The 26,404-nt window shown below is 35.1% G+C and overlaps 1 protein-coding gene across 1 annotated transcript in view; it reads right to left on the bottom strand.

The window, feature by feature from the left end:
* LOC126882005 (uncharacterized) overlaps positions 1-25,110 on the bottom strand; it is a 59,970-nt gene extending 34,860 nt beyond the window's left edge. Inside the window, exons 1-2 of the mRNA XM_050646779.1 lie at positions 24,969-25,110; positions 12,033-12,333 (exon numbers count right to left, since the gene is read on the bottom strand). Coding sequence (XP_050502736.1) covers positions 12,033-12,333; positions 24,969-25,069 — 402 coding nt within the window. The 5' untranslated portion in view covers positions 25,070-25,110. The remainder of the gene's footprint in view (positions 1-12,032; positions 12,334-24,968) is intronic.
* Between the last annotated feature and the right edge of the window lie 1,294 nt (positions 25,111-26,404).

Genomic DNA, 26,404 nt, shown 5'->3' with positions numbered 1-26,404 from the left:
AGATCTTCTGTGAAAAATCCTGGTTCCGGATTATATATTTTATATGGTTCTGCCTTTATGGGTTTTAACATCGTTAAAAACATTATAGCTACTAGTATTTTCTTCCATCTTAGTGCTGCTGCCTTCTTCGGCTTTTCCTGTTTCTCTTCTTCCAGTCGTATTAGTTTATGTATGGGTCTTTTTGTCAGTTTCCCGTTCGCCTTTCTCACTGTTACGACTCTGGTTAGTCCCTCCGCTCCAGGGTGTGTTTCTGTTACCCTCGCTAATGGCCATCTGCCTGGAGGTGTATCTTCTTCTTTTATTATAACTATTTCTTCTTCTTTTATGTTAGATTGCGCCTTATGCCATCTATTTCTCTGTTGTAATTGGTGCAGGTATTACTGTTTCCAAATTTTCCAGAAGTCTCTTTTTATTTTCTCCAGTAATCTCCACCTCGTCGGCATCTTCAAATAAGTCGTAAGCTCTTCTTCCAGATTTGGTGATATAATTTCTCTCCCTATAAGGAAGTGAGCTGGTGTCAGGGCTATTTTCCCTTCAGGGTCTTCTGCTGACCCACATAATGGTCTCGAGTTCATACATGCTTCTATTTGTGTCAGCACCGTACTCAATTCTTTATATGATAGAACTGTTTCCCCGATGATTCTTTTCAAGTGATATTTCATTATCCGCACTGCGCTCTCCCATAGTCCTCCGAAATGTGGTGCATATGCAGGTATGACATGCCATTGGGTACCTAGTGCCAGTAATCCTTGTTTTATCTCGTCATCTATTTTTTGATTTTCTTTTTTCAACAAATTTGCTGTTCCTACGAATGTGGTTCCGTTATCGCTGTATACGTTGTTGCACTGTCCTCTGCGTGCCGTAAATCTCTTGAACGCCGCGATGAATGCATCCGTAGACATATCGCTTACTACCTCGAGGTGTACTGCCTTCGTTGACAGACACACAAATACTGAGATGTAGCCCTTATAGCTCCTCTGTCCTCTGCCTCTCGTGGTACTTATTTTTATTGGCCCGGCATAATCTATCCCTGTGTTAGTAAAGGGATGACTCGGGTTCACTCTGTCTTTCGGTAGATCTCCCATTAATTGTTGTGCTGCTTGGCTTTTATACCTCCTGCACCTTAAGCATTTTGCTAGATGATCTTTCACGGTTCTTCTGCCGTTGATTATCCAGTATTTCCTTTTTATATACTGTAGTGTTTGTTGTAATCCGCTATGTAGATTTTTTGCGTGACTATCTGCTATAAGTAACTTTGTTAATGCACTATCCTTTGGCAAAATTATCGGGTGTTTTTCCCCGTACTTTAGATTCGTGTGTCTCAGTCTTCCGGTGACTCTTAGAATTCTTTGTCTATCCAGGAATGGTACCAATGACGCTAATTTATTTTTCTTATCTAACTGCTGTTTCTTCTCCAGCTTCTTTATTTCTTGTTTGAAGTAGGCGTGCTGTGAGTGCTTTATCACCTTTAATAACATTTCCTCTAATTCTTGGACTGTCAGCTGACTTTGTCCACTGTCCTTCTTTTTTCTGCATTTGTCTGCAAATCTCCTACAGTGTGCAAGTACTCTTCTCATTCTTTCTAAATTTGAGAATCTCTCGCATATGTCCTCCTTTATCGTTGTCGTGTGCACCGTTATTTTCGTTTTGACTTCCTCCTCATTTGTCTCTGGTATTTCTTCTGATTCCTGCGTTAAAGTTTTGTTACTAGTCAGCCAAGTTGGTCCCTTCCACCATAGCTCTGCTTCTAATAATTCTGATGCTGTACTTCCACGTGAGAGGATGTCCGCTGGGTTTTCCTTCGTATCTACCTTATGCCAATTTTTCGGTCCTATAACGCCTCTTATTTCCTCTACTCTGTTGGCGACGAACATTTTCCACCTTTTTGATGATCCCCTTATCCAAGCCAGGGTTATCGTTGAGTCTGACCATGCATATACCTCAATGTTTTCCCTATTCAATGCTTGTAGGGTTTTCTTCATTAAATTTGCTAATAGCACCGCGGCACACAACTCGAGCCTCGGTAATGTCATTTTTCCTTTCAATGGTGCGACTTTCGATTTTGCTATCATTAGATTCGTTTTGATTTCTGGGCCTAACACCCTTGAGTAGATTACCGCTCCATATCCTTTCATAGTTGCATCTGCAAATCCATGTAGTTGTACTCTGTTTGTCTTGCTTAAGTTGTTCCACCTGGGCAATGTTATTTTCTCCAGATTTACTAATTGCGCCTGGTATGTATTCCACCTGCTTTGTTGGTTGCTAGTTAATTCTTTATCCCAACTGGTTTTTTGCTCCCATAATTCCTGTATGAACATTTTCGCCTGAATTACTACAGGTGCTATCCACCCTAGTGGGTCGTATAGTTTTGCTACTTCTGACAGTACGTGTCTTTTCGTTATTTTCTTTGCTGTCGTTATCCCTATTTTGAATGTGATTATATCTTCTTTAGGGGACCAGTGTATTCCTAACGTTTTCCGTACTTCTTCTTGTTTGAATTCCTTGGAGTCTACGTTCCTCATTTCCTCCGGTACGTTCTCCATTATTTTTTCTTCGTTGCTCAACCATTTTCTGAGAATGAAACCTCCTTTTCTGAACAGTTGTATTAATTCCTTTTGGGCTATTTCTGCTTCCTGCACTGTCTCCGCTCCTCCTAGTATATCGTCTACATACATGTTTTCTTTTACAATTTTCGATGCCAACGGGAATCTCGCTCCTTCGTCTTCTTGTAATTGCTGTATTGTTCTCAACGCTAAAAATGGTGCTGCGGCCGTGCCGTATGTCACCGTCGTTAAGTTATATTCTTGTATTGGGTCCTTTGTGTCCTTTCTCCACAAAATTTTTTGATATTTTTGGTCTTCTTCTGCCATTCTGATTTGTCTAAACATTTTTTCCAAATCCGCTGAGTATGCTATCTTATTGGATCTCCATCGTAATAGTATATTTGTCAAATCTTGTTGTAATTTCGGCCCTGTGTGCATAATATCATTCAGGCTTACTGCCGATGAGCTTTTACTTGATGCATCAAACACGGCTCTTATTTTCGTTGTAGTACTGTCCTCTTTTCTCACTGGATGATGAGGTAGGTAGTACCCATCTCCCTGGTTTTCTGCTATTACCATATGACCTTGGTTTTCATAATCTTCCATGAATTGTCTGTAATTCGCTTCTAACTGTTTGTCTTTTGCAAACTTTCTTTCTAGTTGCATCAATCTGGCGAATGCCTGCTGCTTAGATTCTCCTAGCTTTGTTACGTCTTCCTTAAACGGAATTCTCACTTCGTATCTCCCGTCTTCATCTCTTTTTACTGTCTGTCGATACATTTCTTCACATTCTTGTTCTTCTACTGATAAACTTGTTTCCTGATTTACTTCTTCTAATTCCCAGAATTTCTTTATTTGTATGTCCATCTCTTGTCTGGATATCATACAGCAAACTTCTGCTTTTGTAGTCTCCTTCTCTCGTGCTATCCCCGAAACTATCCATCCTAGTTTGGTGTTTTGACTCAGGAGTCCATTACTTATTCTGTGCATCCCTTCTGTCAATATGTAACTGTATTCTTTTACTCCTAGTAGTAAGTCTATTTTCCCTACCTTGTAATATCTTGGATCTGCCAGTATTGCATTTTTCTCGTTATAGTCCGGTAGAATTATATCCTGTTCCGGTAAATTCCTTGTTATCTTCGGTAATACTAGTGCTTCTGTTTCCATCTCGAAGTCACTTTCGTAATGAGTTTCGATTAAAAGTTTCATACTCCAATTGGCTGTTTTTTCTCCTGACGAGCCTATCCCGGATATGGTCGCCTGTATGGGCTTCCTTGTTGTTCCTAGCGTCGTCGCAGCTTGTTCCGTTATAAATGCGCATTGTGACCCTTGGTCGATTAATGCTCTCATTATGTGTGAATCTCCTTTCGCATCTCTTATGCGTACAACAGCTGTCGCTAGTAATGCTTCACCTTCCTTATGGCTTGCACAGTTTACTGAATTCTGTCCTCTTTGGTGGTCGTTGATATTCCTATGCCCATTGGTATCTTGTGTATTTTCTCGCCTTCCGTTATTTTGTTCTCTGGCGTTGTATGGATTATTATTTCCTCCTCTGTACCTATTAGCTTGATACCCGTTTCTTCTATTATTCGAATCTCTTCCATTTCTTTCTTGTGTTTGTTCTCCTTTCGTTTCATTGGAGTTTCTTTTGTTGCCTGTGGTTCCTTTCTCATAATGCAACATATGGTGATGGTCTCCGCCACAGTGTCTGCACCTATATTGTACATAACATTGTTTTTCTTTTTTATGTGCTAGGCAGTTTGCACACAATCCTTTTTCTTTTATCTTCCTGTTTCGGTCTCTTACATTGAGTTCCTGAAATTCTCTGCAGTTCGGTACTCCGTGATCTCCGTTGCATATCACGCAACGTGTTCTTGGTTTCCTCCCAGATCCTCCTTGCTTCTCTTGTCTTTTTTCTGACTCCAGCAGTTCCAGTGTCTGGAATCTTCGCTGTAAAAATGTTTGTGTCGATTTGTACGTCGGTATCTCTCTACTGTCTCCAACGTGGTTTTCTTACAGCCTCCTGGTTTCATTGTCCCATTTCGTTATGATAATTCGGGCTACCAATGGGCTCCACGCTTCCGTGTCTGTTCCTAACCCTCCTATGGCTGCCAGACTTTCGTGGAAGGTGTCATGTAGTGATTTCAATGCTCTAGCAGAAGATTCCTTTACTTCCTGTGCTAGTAGCATCCTGTCTATCAATTTAAACAATATCATCCTTGGATTCTCATATCTATCTTTTAGCATGTTCCAGGCCACTTCGTAGTTGGCCTCGGATATGTTTAAGTGTTGTACCATTCTGTTGGCTTCCCCTCTTAGTTGAGTTTTTAGGTACTGCATTTTTTCTGCGTTTGATAACTGGTCGTTTTCATGTATTACTTTAGTAAACAGATCTTGAAAAGTTCTCCACGTTTCATACCTGCCTTCATACACAGGGATTTTTACCTGCGGTAATGTCACACCGTCCCTCCTCTGTGTGCTTTCTGGCCGTTGCATTCCTGGCCTTATTTTCTTCAAGGTTTCCCTGACTCTCCTCTTTAGTTGATTTATTCTCTCTACTTCTTCATTATCTATAGCGTCTAGTTCCTCATTTACTGCTGCTTCAATTATTAGTGTATTCACCTTTTCCATGTATTCTCTTAACTCTGACTGCAGCTCTTCATCCTCCTGCAAATCTTGTTCATTTTCTGGCCGTAATAATTCCTCGATTCTTTGCTTCCTTATCTGTATCTCCTTTACTTTCGGTGCTTTTCCTCTTTTCAGCACCCTTCCATATTCTTCCAACAGGGTTTTCCCCTCAATATATGTCTTAAATACCTGATCATGGTATTTTGTTTCAAAATATTTTTCTTTCGTTATACCTCCTTCTAGCAGCTTTTCGTGGTTATTCAGAAATTTTGCCCAATATTCTTCTAATTTTTCCTGCCTATCCCGGATGTATTGTTGAGTCCTCCGAGATTGAGAATCCTTTTTAGTATTTGAAACTAGTTTCGCTAATTCTGCTCCTATCTCCGCTTGCTTAACGTATACACTTTCCATGGTTATTTTTATAAAATTTTAAATTCAGCGGTAAATATATTAAACAATATGAACTGTATTTTATTTATTAAGCAATGTACTTAAATATGCCTATAATCTCTGGCTAATTGGCTAGTCCAAGGCCATCAAATTCACACAAAAAAAATATCTGCTTATTAACAATTATATTAATTTTTTATACCTGTACTATCACGCTCTCTCGTAAGCCAGAATGTATATAAATAAAAATGTAATTGTATGCCAAGTTTGCAAATTTTTCAACGTTACCGTAGGTCGCTTGCCTGACTAAGTGATTTCTGTTTGTAAATAAACTGAATAGTATTACGATTTCACTAACGCTAAAATTGAAATTCTTTGGTTGGATAATGTAATAAACCTTTGTATTTATAAAAGATCTGTAAATGATATATTTAATATTAATACTGGAATCTTATTCAAATTTGGCAATTAGATATCTATGTGATTAATTTTTACAGAAGTAGGTAAAATATTTTCATTTTCTAAAATAGTGAAAATTTAACTGAAATTATTATATAGAGTGGACTTTTATCGTTCTATAAGTTACGTAGTATTTTAATTTTTTTCGAAATAAAGTATTTAATTGAAATTAAAGCAAGCTATATGTTTATGAACGTTTTTTTTTTTTCAAATTATTTTTCAAATATATTTTTGTCTCTTTATTATTTATATGGTATACATTCTAAAGTACATTATTTTACTATTGATAGAGTGGAGATTGTTGTTCTAGATTGTTGAATTATAATAAAAATAAAAACTTGTTAAATTGTACGATTGTAACAGTTGGAAGATTTTGTAATTATTCAAAAACTTACGGTTTTTTTTGTTTTCTTAGACGTCTAGGGTCCCTCGCTTCTGGTAGGCTCTGCAATCGGCTCTCGGCTATGGTACTGCTCTTAGCTCTGCTATCGGCTCTCGGCTTTGGTACTGCTCTTAGCTCTGCAATCGGCTCTCGGCTTTGGTACTGCTCTTAGCTCTGCAATCGGCTCTCGGCTATGGTACTGCTCTTAGCTCTGCAATCGGCTCTCGGCTTTGGTACTGCTCTTAGCTCTGCAATCGGCTCTCGGCTATGGTACTGCTCTTAGCTCTGCAATCGTCTCTCGGCTTTGGTACTGCTCTTAGCTCTGCAATCGGCTCTCGGCTTTGGTACTGCTCTTCGCTCTGCAATCGGCTCTCGGCTTTGGTACTGCTCTTAGCTCTGCAATCGGCTCTCGGCTTTGGTACTGCTCTTAGCTCTGCAATCGGCTCTCGGCTATGGTACTGCTCTTTGCTCTGCAATCGGCTCTCGGCTTTGGTACTGCTCTTAGCTCTGCAATCGGCTCTCGGCTTTGGTACTGCTCTTAGCTCTGCAATCTGCTCTCGGCTTTGGTACTGCTCTTAGCTCTGCAATCGGCTCTCGGCTATGGTACTGCTCTTAGCTCTGCAATCGGCTCTCGGCTATGGTACTGCTCTTAGCTCTGCAATCGGCTCTCGGCTTTGGTACTGCTCTTAGCTCTGCAATCGGCTCTCGGCTATGGTACTGCTCTTAGCTCTGCAATCGGCTCTCGGCTTTGGTACTGCTCTTAGCTCTGCAATCGGCTCTCGGCTATGGTACTGCTCTTAGCTCTGCAATCGGCTCTCGTTCTCCCGGGTCTAGTGGTCTCTCTCTGAGGGTGTTGCTGGTGTGGACTGTATAGGCTTTCTCAAACTTCCTTGAAGTATTCTTTTTCTCGATAGGACCATGAACAATATCCCTTCGTTGGCTCAGTGTAGATGGTCTTTAAGTTGTGATGGAAACACCGAATAATAGTAACAGAGTTTATTGATGAGACTTACACTATGGATGTTGACCCGGGGTACTTTGAGTAGAGACTTAAATGATGAGCGTTGAAGACAATCACTCGCGTTAATGAATTAATAATAATTAAATTTCTAGACAAGAGATCTTAGTTTTATATAAGTTTAAATTGGGTCAATGTAAACACGGGCCCCGCGTGATTTTGTGTATTTAATTAAGGTAAATTGTTTATCTTATGTCAGCAACTTTTGGCTGATGTCCAAATTATATTATTGTTAATTGACCAAATGTGTATGTAATTTAATTAATTACGTGTGTGTGTTTAATAACAAATAAATGCATTCGATCTACTGGGTGATAAAATGATACTGTCCAATTTCGGATATGAATACCGAATATTTGATATTGGACACCCCCCCTGGCGACAGGACTAATTGAAACAAAATATAAACTTAAACATCTAATACATTTTATTGGACGAATAGCATTCATTGATTTATTTGTTGTTGGTGAAATTGGACCTAAGTAATTATAAATTTTGTTACAATAAACATCTGTTTAAATATGCGAAATAGTCTATTATGAAGATCCAAGAAAAAATTGTCAACGATTCTTAGATTCGTAAATATTTATTTTTTTCTAAAATTTTACATTTTTCTAAAAATTTAAATGAATTAAAACACCCTGTACTTAGGTATAGTCTAGCTAGCAGCTAGCATATTGTTTCAATTTAAGCAATTCAAAAATTTCATTAGGTGTAGGGTGTTCCATAAAAAATATATCTTTGACATACCACTCTTTTTTGAAGCACCCTGTATAATTCATATTATTTTTATATTGTAGTGTCAATGGCTTTGTATATTTCTATGAAGATTTTTTTTTAAATCAAGTCGTTTTCCGTACAAACACTGAGGCGAATAAAATGAACAACCCTGTATATAAATAAATATATAGGTACATACCATAATTATATTTTAATATTTATTCACAAATTTATAATATTTTATGAAAATGTTTATCAAAATATATTACTGTTAACGTTGTAAATAGAATATTGAATAAAAAAATCCATTTTCCAGAATTTTCCGATTTTTCCGGTCAATGAAAATTAGCTAGTTGTTATTCTTTCGTCGAGTTACCCCAATTTAAAAAAAATTGAAGGCTCTACGTTCTCTGGAAGCTGAGATATTATAAAATTTTTCAAGCGCTCCAAATTGAACTTTCTATAGCAAAATCTCGACTAGAGAAACTGAACTCCGACATTCTTCCATATCACACGGTCCCAGCTCAGTCAGCGTGAGTAACTTGATTTTACAGGGCTATTACTCGTTTTAAATAGAAGATATTTGGTACTTATCAATTGTCATATAAAATATAGATATTTATTACCATACTGTAAAAATTTCAACTCTTAATATTTATAAACAATAGAGATGTGATTTTTCAAAAAAAAAAGTATAACTTGGCTATTATTGGTCCTAGAAAGTTATTTTTTTCATTTTAATGTGCATTTTTTTACCAGATTTTTGACACAACAAATTATAATTATTTATCAGAAAAATGGCAAAGATATTCTAATTGTTTATTAAGAAAAAACTCACCATTTTTTTATCGACTTGTTTAACAACATTTAAAAAACAAATAGATTATTTTTTTTAATTTTCTCATTACTTTGAGTCTTTAAGTAGTCATTGCACTTTGCCAAAAAGCTCTGAAAACACTCCTTGGGCAACAATGATTGTTTAAACATTCGATGTCTGGGATAAACATTTAACATAATTTGTAAACTAACAAACAGATCTTCTTGAGATTTTGTAAACTAATAAAGGCATTAATGCCCGGTTGCACCAACAGATCTTAAGCTTAAGTCGAGAATATCATAAGAATTAATATAATATAATTATAATATATTACAATGAGAATACCATAATATAATAATAGATATAATTGATAATAAGGTAAGAATCTAAAAGTATGGTGCAACGTAAGTGATATTAAAGGAGGCCCTATCTATAAGTAGAGCTTAGCTAAGCTGGAGCTTAAGATCTGTTGGTGCAACCAGGCATTAATTACCTTATGATCAAGGTACAATAAGGTCCTTACCACATATTTAGTAAAAGTTATTAACATTTCCAAAATAGTGCAAAAAACGTGGTTTTTGCAATTATCTCGGTTAATTCTTGATGGATTTTAACTTGTAAAAATTTAAATTAATCGTTTTTTTGTGATACACAACTTTCATAATACAACTTTTGCTGTAAATATGATACTAAAAATGCTATAGGCACAAAACAATATTTTCTGACTTTGGCATTTTTTATAAAAAAATGAGGTCGATTTACGAGTACCTCTGTATGTATTTTTAATTAACTATATACTCCCTACGATTTAGCACCTTCAAATACCTGTATTGATTTTTTTCCCGTTTTTATTTTTCTACCCTGGTCTATACTGAATTTGAAAGTTCAAGTCAAATTATGCTGGTTTTGATTATTTGCATTGCTAAAATTAATTTTTTTTATTGTTAAACAAAGCTATAGACACATAGTGCTTGAATGATGTTTTCAATGCATTTCTCATTTATGTAAAATCGAACGATAGGCGCGCTACAAACAGGCAATTTCTAGATAGCAAGCATTAAATAGTATATTATGCAACGAGTATTTAATGATGGTCATTATGAAGCGAGTATGAGGGATACGAAACGAGCCGTATGCGGTGAGTTTCGTATAGAGTACGAGCTTCATAATGACAATTAATGCAAGTTGTATACACTATTTTTTCTATGATCATTCACAACAAAAAATATATTCAAATTAATTAATTTTGTAACAGAATCAAATTAAATAGTTTATCAGTTTGTCAGTTTGTTTACATAATGAGAACTGTCAAAGCGTATGTATTTGACTCGCCAAAAATCTGTATCTTAATGAAAATCAATATAATGAAGTTCATTATGATACAGGTAGTGACATCATAATTGATATATTCTAGTATGAGAATAGAAAAACACTATTTATTTATATATATTGTAAAATCCAGAGATACGGGATGCAGCCAGAAAGCAGTTTCTTAACGAAAAGTCTTGGATTTAAAATATTTTTTATTATTTTTATTTCAGTTATATTAATTGTTTTAATTGTAGTAAACTTTGTATCTAGGGCTTTTCGTCTTCCTCGTTTTACGAGAGATGTCGCTGTTTTGCGTCTCAAAGGTGGAATCATTGCTTCGCGATGTTTTCCCTTAAATAGGCAGGCTGTTGATATTTGGTTTAGAGTTGTGACGGCATAGCTCCACCGAGGAGGCATGAGTTGCTGAAGGTGAATGTGGAGATGGTGGTCCAACTCTGAATCAAAGAAAAACAGGAACTGCCTTTCTCCTTTTTCATCTTCACTCAGATTTGAGTACCAAAAACTGTCTTTTGGCACATTTCCCAGACGAAATCAATGCAAATACGTGACCGTGTCCTTTATTTGCTTTATTCTATATTCGTCATCTCTGTGCTTATATATTGTAAAAGCCAGAGATACAAAACGCAGCCAGAAAGCAGTTTCTTAACGAAAAGTCCTGGATTTAAATTATTGTTCATTATTTTTATTTTAGTTATTTTAATTATTTTCATTGTAGTAAACTTTGTATTTAGGGCTTTTCGTCTTCCTGATTTTACGAGAAATGTCATTGTTTTGCATCTCAGAGGTGGAATGATTGCTTCGCGGTGATTCTCCTTAAATAGGCAGGCTGTTGATATTTGGTTTAGAGTTTTGACTGCATGGCTTCACCGAGGACGCATGAGATGCATAAATATCTATCTGGAGATGGTGGTCCAACTCTGAATCAAATAAAAACAGGAACTGCCTTTTCCTTTTTCATCTTTACTCAGATTTGAGTACCAGAAACTGTCTTTCTCCTCTTATCCCAGATGAAAAGAATGCAAATACGTGACCGTGTCCTTTATTTGTTTTCTTCTATATTCGTCGTCTCTGTGCTTATTCATTGTAAAAGCCAGAGATACGTGATGCAGCCAGAAAGCAGTTTCTTAACGAAAAGTATTGGATTTAAAATATTGTTTATTATTTTTATTTCATTTATTTTAATTCTTTTTATTGTAGTAAACTTTGTATCTAGGGCTTTTCGTCTTCCCCGTTTTACGAGAGATAAATAATAAAATAACGACAAAATAATAAAATCAAATTTCACTATACAATGTTCAAATATACCAATGACGTAATATTAATATTTACGTCGCTGAAAAATACTAGTCTAGAAATTACAATTGTCCTTTTACCATATAATATTGTGAATATACTGTCGCGATCGACTACTTTTTTGTCAAAGTATCTTTATTCGCATCAATTATTGGTTATCTATTTAGATTATTGTAATCGTCAACCAATTATACATCTACAAGTATAAGTGGTTTTAATATGCAAATACATAGCAAGGAATACACAAGTCCAGTGTAAAATAATCACAAAGGTACGTTTCTTTCTGTCACTTCCAACAGTAATGCGTTAGAGAGAATTCGATAATCTGTGATGCACTGAAAAAAGGCTTTATAATGATGCGTAGGGAGGGAGCAACTGATTGTATCCCCATCGCATGGCGATGGATAAAAACACTAGTTTATAATAAATGGTTCAAAGAAAATACTTTACCAATCTATAGCACCAGCCCAGAATGCACGAAAGCTTTAACTGTTCTGGTGTTACATTTGCAAATTTTTCAAATTGCAAATAAGAGTGTACTGTGGCAAGAGCACCCGATCGATATCGATAGGGTAGGTCGAAAGTTGTCTTATCCAATACTTTCGAATATCTTTGCCTAATATGGGGTACGTGAACGTAGTCTTCTAGCTGATCATCTAAAATATCTTCTTTTATTTGTGGAGCAACAGCCTGGAGGGCATTTTCCTCGAGAGACCAGTCAAGTTCTGTTCTTCTGTTACTGTATGGTAACCTAAAAAAATACTGGTTATATTGCAGGACATCTAAATCAACTGGGGAAGGAAGTAACGAGCAAAAACTAAGGGCTGGTATAGAAGATAGATGATCAATAAAATTAGTAATACAAGAGTGGAGTAAATAGTCAACAACGTGAATGTGAACAACGTGAACAAGTGAACGTGAACAATGTGACAACGTGAATCTAGTCTTCTAGCTTTCTAGCTGATCATCTAAAATATCTTCTTTTATTTGTGGAACAACGGCCTGAAGGGCATTTTCCTCGACAGACCAGTCAAATTCTATCCTCCTGTTACTATATGGTAACCAAAAAAATACTGGTAAAAATGCATAATATCTAAATCAACTGGAACAAGAAGTCACAAGCAAAAACCAAGGGAAGGTATAGACGACAGATATATACAAATAAAATTGGTAATTCAAGAGTGGGCCCAAAAGTCAATAACGTGAATGTGAACCACGTGAACATGTGAACGTGAACAATATGACAACGTGAATATATTCCTCTTGCTGATCATCTAAAATATTTTCTTAATTTTTAGAACAACATCCTGCTGGGCTTTTTACTCGGCAGAGGAATGACAATCCAGTTCTGTTCGCTGGAATCCTAAAAAAGTTACTGGTTATAATGCAGAACATCTTAATAAACTGTAAAAAGAAGTAACAAGCAAAAATTAAAGGGCTGGTATAGAAGACAGATGTATACAAATAAAATTAGTAATACAAGAGTGGACCAAATAGTCAACAACGTGAATGTAAACAACGTGAATATGAACGTGTACATGTGAACGTGAACAATGTGACAACGTAAATGTAGTCTTCTAGCTTTCTAGCTGATCATCTAAAATATCTTCTTTTATTTGTGGAACAACAGCCTGAAGGGCATTTTCCCCGACAGACCAGGCCAGTTCTGCCCGCCTGCAACGTAAAAAAATTTACTACATAGTTGTATAGCGCAAATAACGCAAAAATAAATATTTTATTGACTATTTCACTAGACTGTTTTTAACTGATAAAACGTCGTAGCAACGCATCGTTACCTGCTGACAAAACTCCTTAAGCCTGGGTTTCCTCGAAAGCGGCACCGACAAACAGCGACCGTAGCACTGCGATGAATTACGTCAGATTACGGTGAAAAATTCAAGGTTCTTCACTGTGAATGGGTGTGTGTGTGGGCAATGGAATGTGCAAGCTCAGCAAGCGGTGGCTTCCAACGCATCCTTGGAAACCAACGCTATTATTTTGCATGGTACAGTTTTTTATGATGTCATTCATCGCAGTGTTACGATCGGAGGTTGTCGGCACCGCTTTCGAGGAAACCAGCGCTTTAGCGACGTGATTTCTCAGCGACAAAATTATGACAGATCCGTCACGAAAGTGTCTGGTAGTAACAAATAAATAAAGATTATATTTCGTTGATATGGTGCATTAATTGTCTCGTGAAATAGTCTTGTCGAATATTATTCGAGAGAAAATTATTTACCGGCAAAATTTTCTCCTGGTTTCATTCAAGTTCGTTGCCTTTTGGTAATTTTCGCTTATGAAATTTTGACAAATTTTTGACTCGACTGATGTCTCGTGATTTAAGTCAAAATTTTATTTGCCAAAATTGCCAGGCAACAAACTTTCATACCAGTCGAAAATATTGCCGGCAAAATTTTCTCTCTTATATTATATGACATTGTGATATTATATACGACAATAGACAATAATATTCTTAACAAAAATAAAGCCATAAAAAACGAAAGAAAGCTTCTAAAAAAGCTTCTTAGTTTTTTAAAAAAGTTTCTAGTATCAAAAGTAAGCCACTTCGCTCAAGATAAAAATAATAAGCATCCCAAATAGACGATAGCGAATGACAACGAAGCGAAGGGTCAAAAATCGATTTGGATTAAAAATCGATTATCGAAACCCTGGAATAGATCGATTTTTAAATAGAGCACATAGATCCTTACAACTTTTTGCATTGTAATCGTGGTGATGTAAGGAAAAAAGTATACTATATAAAAATAGGTGAAAATGCCTAAAGTAATTACATTTTAAATTGCATAAAGTGTATCCAAACGTGCATAAACATGTCAATGTTACCGGCCAAACCCGATTTCAGGACAAACTAGTTTGGCCTAGGCCAAACTAGTTTGTCCTAACCGCGTTAGGATAAACTAGTATGGCCTAGGCCAAACTAGTTTATCCTATCGCGCGTAGGCCAAACTAGTTTATCCTAGGCGAAACTAGTTTATCCTGATATAAATAAACACACTTCAGGCAAAACTAGTTTGGCCTAGGTCAAATTAGTTTATCCTGATATAAAGACGCACACTTCAGGCCAAACTAGTACGGCCTTCTTCTTCTTCTTCTTGTATTACCTATCCGTTTCGGATGTTGGCGACCATCATGGCAATCTCTACTTTTCACACTGCTGCTCTGAAAATATTTGTGGTGGTTGTGTTGAACCACGTACGTATAATTTTCAGCCAGGAAATCCTTCGCCTAGTACGGCCTAGCCTACACTAATTTAGCCGAGTCGAAAGTAATTTGACGAACATGTAAGGACTTTTACATGCGAGGAATTCCCAAATCATGTCCTTTATAATCCAAGGATGTACTAAAAGTGAGAAATTTGACCTAGGCTGTGTGTCCGTCGGTCCGTCTGACCGCGAATATAACTGCTTCGTCACTATACCAGGTAGAATGACAAATGAGGTGTCAAATAAAAGCTTATAATCCAAGGATGGTACTAAAAGTGAGGAATTTGACCTAGGCTGTCTGTCCGTCGGTCCGTTCGACCGCGAATATAACTGCACACTTTTAGTTTCTCACTTTTAGTACCATCCTTGGATTATAACGTGATTTGGGAATTCCCCGCATGTAAAAGTCCTTACATGTGTGTCCTGGCTGATTTCCTGGCTGAAAAATCTACGTACGTGGTTCAACATAACCACTACAAGTCTTTTCAGAGCAGCAGTGTGAAAAGTAGAGATTGCCATGATGGTCGCCAACATCCGAAACGGATACGCACTTCAAGAAGAAGAAGAAGAAGGCCGTACTAGTTTATCCTGAAGTGTGAATCTTTATTATATCAGGATAAACTAGTTTGGCCTAGGCCAAACTAGTTTGACCTGAAGTGTGCGTCTTTATATCAGGATAAACTAGTTTGGCCTACATAGGCCAAACTAGCTTGGCCTGAAGTGTTTTTATTTATATCAGGATAAACTAGTTTGGCCTAGGATAAACTAGTTTGGCCTACGCGCGATAGGATAAACTAGTTTGGCCTAGGCCATACTAGTTTATCATAAGGTGGTTAGGACAAACTAGTTTGGCCTAGGTCAAACTGGTTTGTCCTGAAATCGAGTTTGGCCGGTAACATCAATACCGGCATTATAAAGGGCCAGATTTTATTAATCGGGGTTTTTGGGGTTGCCGAACGCCGTACGCCGTACGCCATCAGAACCAACACCCGGAGGCATATTTACAGATGCTAGCGTGTGTAGATACCAGGGTGTTGAAATCAGTTAGGGTTCGGAAAAACAGTACATTTACAGATACTAGCGCGGCTCGGTGTCGGACACCGGTGTCTGACACCGGTGTCCGACACCGGTGTCCGGCAACCGGTTTTCAATTGCAGCAAAGCATGAGCCACTAAAATCAGCCAGACACCCAAAAGTGGCTCTTCTGTAGTCGTTCACTTAAAATAATTACACTTTTATAAAAAATAACTTTTTATAATAAAACGTTTTCATTATTTATACGACCCAATATAAAATTATAAACTATTTTGTTGTTTCGTGTTTCAATTTCGATGTCATAATATTATATTTGGATGGCAACGTGGCAATAGATAGAAAACAAAGTGTTTTAATTTTCGCCTGCATTTTACCCGATTTTCGCGTGGTGCAGCGAACATTGAATGCTGAGTGAGTGAAAAAGGTAAGGTATAAACTGTGCCCTACCTAATGCAAGAATAATATAAGTAAAAACGGTAAAAAATAGTATAAAATACTAAACGGACAAATAAAAGTGAGGTTAACAGCTAACAGATAAGCTTATAAACACTGGCGAACGCTGGTCAAATTTCAAGCGGTGTTGCCGGATTTAAAAAAAATAGAAACACCTGCCGAAAAACAAAAGCAATAATTTTGGTGCGTGGATAATTGGGCATACCTCCGCGTGGTTGAAACGGGTGTGCCCAGTTAACGCTACGTACAAAATGGCTGAGAACGAGTATAGTGTGGACGAAAAGACAAGAAAAAGAGGAGATGAATCGGAAGATGAGGCAGACGATAGCAGAAGTAAAAAAGTACATCGGTCGCCTGGGAATGATAGGCAACTAGAAAAAATATTGGAGAGCCTAAATATTATCACAATGGAAATAAGGGAACTAAGAGAAGAACAAAAAGAGTACAGAGCGGAAATGAAGGAACTCAGACAAGAAAATGAAAAGCTGAAACAGGAAAACAGAGAAACCCAACAAAAAGTGGAAGAATTGGAAAATAAAATAGACAGAATGGAAAAGGACAAAAGACGAAATAATATAATACTGCAGGGAGTAGATATGGATACCTACGATCAAAACATAACAAAAGATAACGTCCAAGATTTTTTATGCAATGCACTAAAAGTTGAGACAAAAATAAAAAGCGCAAGAAAAATTGGAAGTAAATCCTGCTTGATTGAGCTCGAAAATGCAACGGACAAAGAAGAAATTATGAAAAATAAAGGCAAATTGAGAGACATAAAGGGAAAAGAAATATATATTAATGACGACATGGACAAAAATGAACGGATGATACAGGGTAAAATCAGAACGAAGGCAAAAGAGGCTAAATTGGAAGGAAAAAACGTCAAGGTAGGATTTCAAAAAATAAAAATAAATGAGGAGGTATGGATATGGAATAAACATCAGCAACAACTCTTAAAAATAGAAAACCAAAACAGAAACCAAAAAAACTAAACGACGTAAATGAAACGGTAGCAACAACGGCAATGGACAAGGAGACGATTGGGATTAAAAACAAGAAAATGAAAACTAATTTGGGAACATGGAACGTAAGAGGCACTTATGAAACGGGAAAACTTAAAGAATTAATTAGAGAAACAAAAAGATATGAAATAGATATATTAGCTTTACAAGAAACAAAACAATTAGACACAGAAATAGTAGAAATAGATGATATAGTATTTTTTAAAAGTGGGGGGAATAACAGATTGCTAGGAACAGGCTTTATCATACAGAAAAGATGGAAAACCAGAGTGATGAATTTCAAGCCGATATCAGATAGAATGTGCACAATCAGGTTAAAAGGGAATCAACGAAACATAAGCATAATAAATGTACATGCACCAATAGAAGACGCCACCGAAGAAGACAAAGATGCATACTATGAGCAACTAGAGAGAGAATATGACAGATTACCAGCATTTGATATCAAAATAGTAATGGGAGACTGCAATGCTAAAGTGGGAAAAGAGGATATATATGAAAATATAACAGGAAAATACAGTAAACACGATGTATCAAATGATAATGGTCAACGAATTATAGGTTTTGCCACAGAAAGACAAATGGTAATAAAAAGCACATACCAACGCAGAAAAGATATACATAAAGGAACGTGGATTTCCCCTGACAAAAGGACAATAAATCAAATAGACCACATATTAATAGAGAAGAAGCACGCCCATAATATAATAAATATAAAAAGTATGAGAGGAGCGGAATGTGACTCAGATCACTTTTTGGTAAGAGCAGCCTATAGAATAAATGCTAATATAAAGAAAGACAATCAAAGGGACAAAGAAATCAAAAAACAATTCAACACAGCAATACTAAAAGATAATATGACACAGAAGAAGTACGAACAACAAATAACCAGCAGACTAAACGAAGAACCAGAAACACTAGACCCGGAAGAAAAGTGGGAAAGCATAAAAGAAGCAGTTTTAAACACCAGTAAAGAAATATTAATTAAAGGTAATAGAAAACAAAAAGCAAAAGAATGGTATGATGAGGAATGTCAAAAAATAGCAGAAGAAATTAGAAAAATAAGAATAAAAAACTTAAGAAATAATAGTGACATTAGCGCACAAGAATATAGAGAATTGAAGAGAATTATGAAGAGAACATGCAGAAATAAAAAAAGAAAATACAACGAAGAAAAACTCAAAGTGATAGAGGAAAAATTCCAAAAAAAGGAAATAAGATCCTTTTACCAGGAAACAAGAAAAATGGAAAGGGGATATCAGAAACATAACCCATATATGAAAAATGAGGAAGGAATATTAATAAATGAACCCGGGGAAATAATGAGAAATTGGCAAACTTATTTTACACAACTTTTAAACAAAAACGAAGAAGAAAGGGGAACAATCCAGGAAATTGAAGATGACCATATAGTAATAGAAACACCTACGAGGGAAGAAATAGAAAATGAAATAAGAGGGCTAAAAAACAATAAAAGCCCAGGAATAACGGAAATATCGGCGGAAATGATAAAGGCAGGAGGAAAAAGACTACACAAGGAGATACATAGCCTGATAAAAAGTATATGGGAAACAGAAAGAATGCCAGGAGAATGGACCAGGGCAAGGATATGCCCCATACATAAAAAAGGTGATAAAATGAGATGTGAAAATTATAGAGGTATCGCGTTGCTAGAAGTCGTGTACAAAATATTGACAAACATCTTAAGAAAAAAGCTGAATCAATACACGGAAAAGATATTGGGCGAATATCAGGCAGGATTCAGAAGTAATAGGTCGACGACAGACCAAATATTTGCGTTAAAAGAAATCCAAACTACGTGCTACGAACATAAAATAGCAGTATACGTCCTGTTCGTCGACTTTAAACAGGCCTATGATACGGTAAAGCGGCAACAGATGTACGCACTAATGAAAGAAATGGGCATACCAAGTAAAATCGTCAGGATGGTAAAGATGACTATGGATAACTCCACAAACGAAATAGCATGGAAGGGACATAAATCAAATAATTTTGAAACAAAGGAAGGATTAAGACAAGGAGACCCACTATCAACGACTCTTTTTAATGTAATACTGGAAGGAATAATCAGGAAAAGTAAAATAAGCACACAGGAAACGATTTTTAAAAATGGCCACCAATGTATTGCATTCGCAGATGATCTAACATTATTATCGACAAGTAAGAAAGAGCTAACAAAATTAATGAGCAATATAATAAAACAAGCCAAACCTTTTGGTCTTCTCATAAATAAGGAAAAGACAAAATACATGATAATGGGAGAAACAGATAAAGAAAATGAAGACAATTTCACATTGGAGATAGAAGGAGAAAATGTATGCGCATTTAAAAGAGTTTCAGAATTTACATACCTGGGTGTAAAAGTAGATGAAAAGGGACATGGGGAAGGGGAAATAAAAGCAAGAATAGCAAAAGCAAACAAAAAGTATGGAGCATTGCGTCCATTAATGAAATCCAAAGATGTGTCAAGAAAAACAAAAATAAGAATCTACAAAACAGTTATCAGACCTACAGCTACATATGCATGTGAAACATGGGTGCTTAAAAAATCAGAAATAGACCTTTTAGAAAGATGGGAGAGGAAAATACAACGAGCAATATATGGAGGCGTGAAAATAGACGGTCAATGGAGAAGAAGAAATAATAAGGAACTTGAAGAACTATATAATGAACCAAAAATAACGACGGCAATCAAAGCACAGAGAATCCGATACTTAGGACACATAGAAAGAATGGGAAAGGCGAGAATGCCAAAAATGGTTCTATTACGTAAGCCAATACAAAAAAGAAGAATAGGAAGACCAAGAAGGAGATGGAAGGACAGCGTATATGAAGACTTAAAACAAAGTAATATTGTAAACTGGAAAGAAAAAGCTTTGGACAGAAAACAATGGAAGGAAGTGGTGAAGAAATGTATGGAAAGACTATAATGTTAAGTGTAGTATTAAGTGTTTTATACAAACAAATGTAATATTGTATATATTATAGTAGTATAGGATATAGCATTATATATAAATATGTAATAGTAATTGTAAGGAAAAATTAAATCTTTCAGCCCTAGGCCTTCACGGCCTGTTGAGCTTAATAAATAATATTATATTATGCAACGAGGATTTAATGATGGGCATTATGAAGCGAATATGAGGGATACGAAACGAGCCGCCTACCAGCAATTTTCGTATAGAGTACGAGCTTCATAATGATAATTAAATGCAAGTTGTATACACGATTTTTTCTATGATCATTTACTACAAAAATATATTCAGATTAATTAATTTTGTAACGCAAATAAATTAAGTAGTTTATCAGTTTGTTTACATCTTGAGAACTGTCAAAGCGTATGCATTTGACTCGCCATTGGTAACTGCGCGTGTGTCACCTTCATCGCAAATGCCATATTGCGATTCTATTGGTTAAAAATCTTTATCGTAATAAAAATCTAATGAAGTTCAATATGATACAGGTAGTGAAATCATAATTAATATAGTATGAGAATAGAAAAAAGAATTTTGTAATCGACTTTTTATAGGCATAATTATTTCTCTAGCGGATTTAAACTCACATAAATCAAAGAAAATATTTAAAATGGTATATATTATGTTACCGGCCAAACCCAATTTCAGGAGAAACTAGTTTGGCCTAGGCCAAGTTTATCCTGATATTAATACGGACACTACAAGATAAACTAGTAAGCTTTTTATAATATAGCTACAATATCAAAATAAATAGATAAACTGAATAAAATACTCTGTAATTGGAAAATCATCATTTTTAGTAAAAGATAATGACTCGTCGTTAAAGTTATTGGACAACTATTAGTAATAGAAACAATCATATTATAAAAAATGGTCAGTGCTTTTTTATAAAAGCAATAATAATTATACCTCAATTATAAACATTTATTTTTCCATGGAGGGTTTTGGTGACAATAATTAGAATTGAGGATTACCGTTGCCTTCTTGATCTTGCATCTGGTTGTGATAGTGGTACAGTTTTTGTTGCATCTACATTTGACAAAACCTTGTCGTGATCCAACTGAACCTCTCGTAGCTGCAACCCTTAACGATATTTCAGTACCTTAGTTTATATTTACCACATCTAAAAAAGTTTGATGGCAAATATCGAGTTCTGATATGAAAACAACGTGGAATTAAGTAAACACTTCTGTTGTATACAGGTATACGAATTTATTAAAATTCTTAAAATTTTTTCACGAGGGAGTGGAAGTACAAAACGTTTTCGGTCAAACTAACCATCATCAGTGTAAACGTCCAGTGTACAAGTAGTTGTAACTAGCCACTTCAATAGGTGTAAAAACCTCTAAATTACATTATTGTTACATTTATATATTAAAAAGTAGTCAACAGTAAGTCGATGTCTTAAGATAAAGTTCACATGTGGATGTACTTCATCCTTGCTCGAGAATTGCACAAGGTACTTGTGTTCAAGTGAGAGGTAGTACTAACGTTGTTTGGTCGGTTACCTCTCACTTGAACACAAGTACCTTTTGCAATTCTCGAGCAAGGGTGAAGTACATCCACATGTGAACTTTAAAATCTTAAAATGTCGACTACTTTTTAATATATAATGTAACAATATATTAATGTAATTTAGAGGTTTTTACACCTATTGAAGTGGCTAGTTACAACTACTTGTACACTGGACGTTTACATTGATGATGGTCAGTTTGACCGAAAACGTTTTGTACTTCCACTCCCTCGTAGATAAATTTTAATTTTATTAAATTCATATATCTGTATACAACAGAAGTGTTTACTTCATTCCACGATGTTCTCTCAAAGATATACAGCCAACTACAGGGTTAACGCTTTTTAAAGTTTTGATATGAATAAAATTAAAAACCTTTTAGAGACATTAATAACTCAAAAAGTTAGATAAATTATTTCTAAAATATCGCTAAGGTTTGCAGGTACGAGAGATTCAGTTCGATCGGACAAGGTTTTGTCAAATGCAGGTGGAAATAAAACTGTTGTACAAAACAGACGAAAGTGCAAAAAGGTAATTATATTCCGCAATTCTAAGTGTCATGAAAACACTCCATGAAAAAATAAATAATATAATTTTTATAATTGTTATGGTATAATTATTGATTTTATAAAAAATACACTAATTATTTTTTATAACATGATTGTTTGTGTTACCAATTGTCCATTAGTTTAAACGACGATTCGTGATCGTTTTAATAAAAATGATTATTTTCCAATTACAGAGTATTTTATTCAGTTTATCTGTTTATTTTGGCTTTGTATGTATACTATATTTTTTATACTAGGCCGTACTATTAGTGTGTCCTGCAGTATCTGTATTAATATCAGGATAAACTAGTTTGGCCTAGGCCAAACTAGTTAATCCTAACGCGTTCAGGATAAACTAGTTTTTCCTAGGCCAAACTAGTTTGTCCTGAAATCTGGTTTGGCCGGTAACATTCATAATATTTATAATATAATAATTAGCTTATAAAATATGAATTTTAATTATATTAACTTTTAATCATTTATTAAACAAATTAAAAAAAAATACGTAACAGAAGGGTTTCGAACTCAGAACCTCTCGATTTTTAGTCTACATTTAGCTCAGTGGCAGAGTGGCCACTAGTTCTGAGCTATTCTGAAAATTTCAGATGCCTAGGAAATATAGAACTATGTTTAAAATGGATTACAAAATTTGTGGAGATCAAGCCAAGTAGTCTAGGCGCCAGAGGGTCACCGTGTCCTTTTTAATTCTGATGGACAGACTCAACGGTTTCTTATGGATTTTTGGCTGCTCATTACGAATTTCGAGGGCGAATTTCGATCCGTGTGGTCAAAAAATTGTTATAAACAATTTAATTGTTTATAAGGCTCTGGCTCAAAAATTAAAAGAGATACAAAAAAATGTTTTAAATAAAATTTGTTCCTTATTAAAAAACGAAGAAAAAAACGTTTACTAAACTCAAATACAATAATTAGAACTCAAGGTATTGTAAAGTTAGTGCACAATGCAAATTTCAAATTGCAAAATAAGTATTTTTCGAAACTTTATCGATCGTGACTCGGCTTCTTCGTACGCAAATGAGTACTAGGAGGTCTCCTTTTAAAGCTTAATTAATAGGTTTCCAAACATAGTTTGTTAAATTATTTTGTCTTTATTTGTTTTAAAGTTATACCCGTTTGAATTTATAATTTTCTTAAAAAAATTGTACATTTATTTGTTTGTAAGGATTTCAAGCAAATTTGAGCCATAAACGTTTATAGTTTACTTAACAATAATGATAGAATAACTCAAAAGGAACAATTTGAGCTTATGAAAATGTTCGAAGTTTATTTTTGGCCAAGATATCGATATTTTAACGGCGCGCTGAGGTGCAAGATCGGCTCATAGTCAAGTAATATCGCGGTAAAGAGACCGATCGACTGCTCTCGTATTACATTATTTTGCTCAGGAGGCCTTGCCTATGCTTGATAAATAATATCAGCTGACTTTTTAATTATATTTCTGAAATGTAAGTTTTTAATGTTTTTTTTTCTCATTTAGTACACAAAATAGAAGACAAAGTAAATAGAATGAAAGGTTATACGAGGTACAGTATGATGATTTAATATAAGAATTATATAAAATTTGATTAGGATCTTCAGAAATGAAAAATGAAGATAACGTATATATACATAGAAATTATAATTTATATGGAGAAGTTAGCACGTGAACCTTTACACTGTGAGCATGAGCCGATCCTGCTCCTCATAGCGCGCCATTAAAATATCGATACCTTGGCCAAACCAAAACCAAAATTACGAACATTTTCATAAGCTCAAATTGTTCCTTTTGAGTTCTTCTATTATTATTGTTAATTAAAGTATAAATATTTATGGCTCAAATTTGCTTGAAACCCTTATAAACAAACTAATGTCCAATTTTTTTAAGAAAATTTTAACTTCAAACAGGTATAACTTTAAAACAGATACAAATTAATTTAACAAACTTTGTTTGGAAGCCTATTAATTTTGCTTTAAAATGAGACATTCTAAGGCTCATTTTCTTACGCAGAAGCCGAGTTACGATAAAGCTTCGAAAAATACTTATTTTGCAATTTCCAATTTGCATTGTTCACTAATATTCCAATATCTTGAGTTCTAATTATTGGATTGAAATTTAGTAAACGATTTCTTCTTCGCTTTTTATTAAGGAAAACATTTTATTTGAAACATTTTTTGTGTCTCTTTTAGTTTATGAGCCTGAGCCTTATAAACAATTAAATTGTTTATAACAATTTTTCGACTACTCGGATCGAAATCCACCCTCGAAATTTGTAATCAGCAGCCAAAAATCCATAAGAAACCGTTGAGTTTGTCCATCAGATTTGAAAAGGGCAGGGTGATCTCTATTTGGCGCCTAGACTTCAGTATATAAAAACGTTAACAATGCTTTGCTGCACGGTGGTGGCCGACAGCGGTGTCAGACACCAGTGTCCTAGTCTGAAAGGGTACTTAGTGAGTTTAACCAGTCTAAATAGTACAAAAAATACAATCAAATGCTGCAAATGACTTACATATGAAAAAAACTAACTTAGTCTGTTTTGCTTGTAAGCCGACTTAGATTTTATTCTATGTTTATTTACAAAAACTACATACCTTTTTGTTTGGTTTGCGAACCTCCGTTTTTGGTTAGACCCGCGGATAATTTTGAGAGCATGTCTTGTAAAATCTCTTTGAAAGATTGTTTTTACCATCATAGTACTAAACACTGTGACTACTTTAGACTTTGTAGTTTTTATATAAGTCAGAAAACTTAAAATCTCAATAGTAGTATAAAAATATGTCCCACCCGGAAGGTGTTTTTCATAGTCGTTAAATAGACATTAGACGGTCGATAGTTGGTAAAATACATCAGTGGCGTATCCAACTTGAGAATTTTTGGGTTTTTAATGTACTGGTTAAGTATACATAATATCCTTCTTACATTAAAATAAACTACAGTTTGCAGAATTTGGTCAAATTATATCAGATAACTATTTAATTTTCTACAGTGGTGTTGAGAAAGAAACAAAGAAACCAGAGCCAAAGAAGGATTCGCTATACCTATTAGTAAACCAGGAACTTGCAAACCATGTAAATATGTTTCAGAAAAATAGTTGTCATAAAGATCACATTAGATAACAAGCCCATAAATGTAATTGCAATTGATGCATCTGAGAACAACAGAGATATAAACACAAGAGAATAGGCTTCTATGAACACCTCCAGAATAATTACAAAAATGAAATTCCAGAGAATGAATATATTATGTTTGTTATGTGTGACTTTAACGGTTAATTGAAAACGGCGATCTTTTGACAAACTTATGCAGTAGAAATTAATTACGTACGTATTAATATTACTTTCTTCCTTCAGAAAGAACAAGATAAGTATATTTTTAAAACTACCGGGATAAAGAGTAAATTTCTTGCCAAATTTTGGATTTAAAAGCACTACGATCGACAAAATAAACGAAGCAATAGGGCAACATAATGTCTTGTGGTTTATTTTTGTATTTGTGAGGTTTTATCCCATTGTCTTAGTTAGCTCTTATAATAATCGCACATTCCCGTTTACTATGTTTTCAATATAATACCCGAATTATCATTTCATTATCAAGATTACATTTTGGTCCAACTGTAAGAAATACTTATATTATTATTTTTATAATGATGGCGTACTTTTTATCTTTTAGCGACAGTGGCGGATCCAGCATCGTTAAGGGGGGTGCCAGTTGGTTAAATTTCTATAAAAATAAATGAATATTTTTATAATCTTTAAATATAATATCACTTTGGGTATGAGAGGAGGGGTGATCGCCCCCATCACCCCTCCCTGGATCCGCCACGGCTTAGCGACCACTTAAGGGGGAATATTGTGCTATTAAGGTAGCATTAATGAAATAAAATGCGTGTAGGTGGCGAAAATATGCAAAAATTGATTTTGGGCCACCACTGTGGCTTTGGGGGGCAAAGAATGTAAAATGTGTATAGGTCATCATAGGTTGTAGCTTACACTGTGTTGTTTTATTTTGCATAAGTACTTTATCAATA

This window comes from Diabrotica virgifera, chromosome 1, assembly GCF_917563875.1.
Source record: "Diabrotica virgifera virgifera chromosome 1, PGI_DIABVI_V3a".
NCBI classification, from domain to species: Eukaryota; Metazoa; Arthropoda; class Insecta; order Coleoptera; family Chrysomelidae; genus Diabrotica; species Diabrotica virgifera.
Note: the sequence above shows the minus strand (reverse complement) of the source record. Positions and strands in the feature narration are given on the sequence as shown.